The sequence below is a fragment of the Rhodamnia argentea genome, chromosome 8 (genome assembly GCF_020921035.1).
Source record: "Rhodamnia argentea isolate NSW1041297 chromosome 8, ASM2092103v1, whole genome shotgun sequence".
Taxonomy (NCBI): domain Eukaryota; kingdom Viridiplantae; phylum Streptophyta; class Magnoliopsida; order Myrtales; family Myrtaceae; genus Rhodamnia; species Rhodamnia argentea.
The window spans coordinates 24,164,678-24,168,249 of record NC_063157.1 but is presented as its reverse complement, the minus strand read 5'-3'; the positions used below and the strand labels follow the sequence as shown (position 1 = coordinate 24,168,249).

General features: G+C 37.9%; 1 protein-coding gene across 1 annotated transcript; it reads right to left on the bottom strand.

Moving 5' to 3' along the window:
- Positions 1–1,223: 1,223 nt before the first annotated feature.
- On the bottom strand, positions 1,224–3,089 carry LOC115735343 (NAC domain-containing protein 90-like). Its single transcript, XM_030666553.1, has 3 exons — positions 2,873–3,089; positions 2,440–2,750; positions 1,224–1,668 (listed from the first exon to the last, which is right to left on the bottom strand). Exons 1-3 carry the CDS (start codon positions 3,027–3,029, stop codon positions 1,405–1,407), a joined length of 732 nt encoding a protein of 243 aa, XP_030522413.1. The 5' UTR covers positions 3,030–3,089; the 3' UTR covers positions 1,224–1,404.
- Between the last annotated feature and the right edge of the window lie 483 nt (positions 3,090–3,572).

Below are 3,572 nucleotides of genomic sequence, written 5' to 3'. Positions count from 1 at the left end.
ACCACTTTACACATTCAGATCTTTTATCCTCGCGTACCTATTCATGAAAATGTCACTTTCTTTCGAAAAATTTCAATCCCCACAATCCTGAATTTTCATACCCACCAGAAAACACTCAAACTTAGTTAAAAAGAACAGCACCAAATCTAAGCGGTGCTACAGAAAGTTTGCAAATAGGGCAATCTTGTTTTTTTCGAAGTGGTACGTAATGATATTTGCCAAACTAAGGTTTATAAGGTCGTTTGGTCAAAAGTGTAAGTATATAATTGCTATCTTCCTTCTATATATAATACGATTTTCAGAAGGATGCTTTTAACTACCGGAATAAGGCCATAATTTTTCTTTCTTTTTTGGGGGGAAAGTGGAAGTAGCATGTGGTGATTAAAATATTGGTAAGTGGAGGGCACTTGGATGAATTATTGGGATAGTGGGGACGGAAATGCAGACGATTAAAGCCAGCGGAGGAACCGAAACTGGTAAGAAGTAACCTGGAAGAAAGTGGCTTAAGAGTGTTTTTCCCCTCTTTCCTCAAGGGAGAAGAAAGGAGAATAAAAGAAGATCTTACATTTCAAAAAAAAAAAAAAACCTTCAAGATTTTAGTCGTGTGCACCCGTTCATCTACTGGTCGCCGTCATATGAACTGTACGCTTCTGAAATTTCTCTATAAAGGAAGGAATTCAACAAAGGAAGATGCACGCGAGTCTTTGAAATATATATAAAAAAACGAAGGACAGGAAAATGGAAAGAGAATTCTTGCTTGGCGAGTCTTTAGGGTTTTCAATTCTTGTGGAATCCGTTTCATATAGGGCAGTGAAAGTTTTGTTCTTGATTCTCACCTGTAACTCTTCTTGATCACAAGGCGAAACAACTCTTTTGTCCGCGGATATAGTAAATTTGCCAATTCCTCCTTTGGTCTATTACCTGTTCAAATCCTAGATTAGGTCTATTACCTGTTCAAATCCTAGATTATCTTAATTTGTCTGCAATTGCACTTTCTGTATCCACTTTCTCCTTACATGAATAGAGCAGAGTGAACTATCATATGCAGGTCAGCTAGCACTACCTTTCGATGTTCATCCTATGGAGCATACATATATTTATATAAGCACACTTAACAGTACAACAGAATCTAAAAGAAAAGGCTCTTAAAAATTTATACTAGACGTTCTGCATCTTGGTCAAGATGTTTTATGATTCTCTTGCAGATGCACATAATAAGAGGACACGCTATAAACATTAACCCTTTTCCCATTCGGAAGTTTATTCAATCAGTGGATGAGATCCGTACTTGACTTTTTTAAAGAACCCTATGGAAACTATAAAGAGAAAGAATCAATTGACAAACAGCTTTTCTGTCAAAGATGCTAATTCATCCAGAGGAAATCTGTTTTTCTGAGGGCTGTGTTAAAACCAATTGAGTTGTTCCCAATCCCATATAGGTTCTTCTGTTTCCATACTAGTCGTCCCCATGTAACTGGAAATTTCAGCATTATTTTGTATCACTGATCTTGATGAGGACACCGATCCGCAATCTCTGCTGCTGCCTCCACTTCCACCATCTATACCTTGTATTGTCTCTGCAGCCACCAACTCCAATGGCCGACGATCAAATGCTCGGGAGCTCCCCGACACAACGTACACTCGGCACAACGTGAAATCATGCCTCAACTACAAGGTTTCAAGTGGAAAAAATAAGGAATTTTTTTTTATGTTGCATCTGGAGTGAATGAAAAATGAATGTCTCTAGTACACTAGCATATAACATTGGCAAACTAAGCTAAGCGCATAATATTTTTAATTTACTGGCACTACTTAATAAGGGCTACATTTTCAAAATTTTCTTTTGATTGATCCTCTAATAGGTAAGTCATAAATATGAAAACTACTCGTTTGCATATTTAAACTAAACTAAATCCGGTGACGTTCATGAGTACGATCTATTGTTCAGAATACTGTGAGATTTTAAGAAATCACTGCCAAGTGTTGTAAAAGTTTAAGCTGTTAAACGGAGGAGTGATTTAATATTTAGATACCCTAACACTCCCTTTCATGCGTAAATTGGACTTTGGTCTAAACTACAACGTGGAAATATATGATGGGAAGGTAAATAAGGGGCCTGAAATGATTTGAACTCATGACATCCAGCTCCGATATCATGTGAAATTTTCTCATTCCTCCAATTAGGGCAACGAAAAGCATGACTCATCTAATGAAGTCCCAAAACAAATGGTTCAATTGCATTGACTAAAAGAAGAGATGACAAGTGCATGTAGGTTTAGACTTTCAAGTTTACCCTAAACATGGGCATAGCTATTAATTTTAGTTATTTGTGTCAAATATATACAAAGTTGTCGATCAATCAAGTCATGCAATGATTGTATAATGTTTTCCACCACTAAAATGAAGACCAAAGTTCAATTAGTTCATGGATGAGCTTACCCTAAACACGGGCATGCTAGAACTTGAAGAATTGGAATTGGGAGGTGAGATTATATCTATGGCTCTATACTCGTTCAATTTCCATTTGGTTTTTCTTCCTGTTGGAGCTTTTCCCACGTAGAAGACCATGGACTTCTTCATCCCAATCACTTTGTTGTCCGAAGAGTAGACGTAGCCAGGCGATCCAGTCGCCTTCCAGTAACCCACCGCCGTGCTTCTGCTCGGTCTCCCTCCTCTGGCTTCTCGCTCCTGCATCGGAGCGAAGAAGAACCACTGCTCTTTGTCTTCTCGGCACAGCTCTCCGGAAAGCTCTGCGGCAGCAAAACACACACAAGTTTGCATATGTGTCAGAACCGATGATTTCTTTCGGTGCCAATGATCGCGAAGAGTCGAGAAATGAAGAAATGTCATGCATGATTTCATGTTCTTTTACCTGGAAGGTTCCATGGCTCGGTGGCATAAATGTCGAAGACTGGAATGATCCGGCAGAGCCGGTCTTGTAGCAAGCCCTCGAGCTGGTTGTGCAAATAGAAAGAGATGAGCTCTTCCTCCGTTGGATAGAACCTGAAGCCTGTCGGATGATCCTCCATCACGTTTCTCTTTTGCTGTATCCTAGGTTTCTAAAGTAGGGATGTGCTCGTATGCGTTTTATCTAACACCAGAAATGGTAGCTTGTGTTTCAGATAACATATTAGATCTTGTCTGGACCTATTTATAGAAATGGACCATTTGGTCACCATAACAAGAGATGAATATATTAACGTGTGCAATGACTCACAATGAGGACGGAAAATAAAAACATATATTTAAGTGCATTTCCCTGGAGTGAAATTTTCTTTCTAATTTTTCATTTTTTGAAATTTGAGAGTTTTATGTTTGGTAATGAATGAGTGCGATGTGCATAGAATATTTAAAAAATGGTTTAATTTTCCATACTTGTCTGTGAAATGATTTTTCCTTAATTTGTTGCCTAAGGGATTCAAATGCCAGAAAAAAATATGAAATTATTTTGTGGTTGTTAATCTTTTATAAAACAAACCTGAATATTCATGTTGGAAATTTTTCAGTCAGTTTTTGAAAGATAAATCTGCTTCGCTTGAAATACACCAAATTAATTAAAGAGGCCCTAATCA

Excerpts from the sequence above, each read along its gene's own strand:
- LOC115735343 (XM_030666553.1), bottom strand. The coding sequence starts at position 3,029 with ATGGAGGATCATCCGACAGGCTTCAGGTTCTATCCAACGGAGGAAGAG. Across the intron at positions 2,751-2,872 it reads CGAGCCATGGAACCTTCCAG|AGCTTTCCGGAGAGCTGTGC; the intron begins GTAAAAGAACAT and ends TTGCTGCCGCAG. Across the intron at positions 1,669-2,439 it reads CTAGCATGCCCGTGTTTAGG|TTGAGGCATGATTTCACGTT; the intron begins GTAAGCTCATCC and ends GAAACCTTGTAG.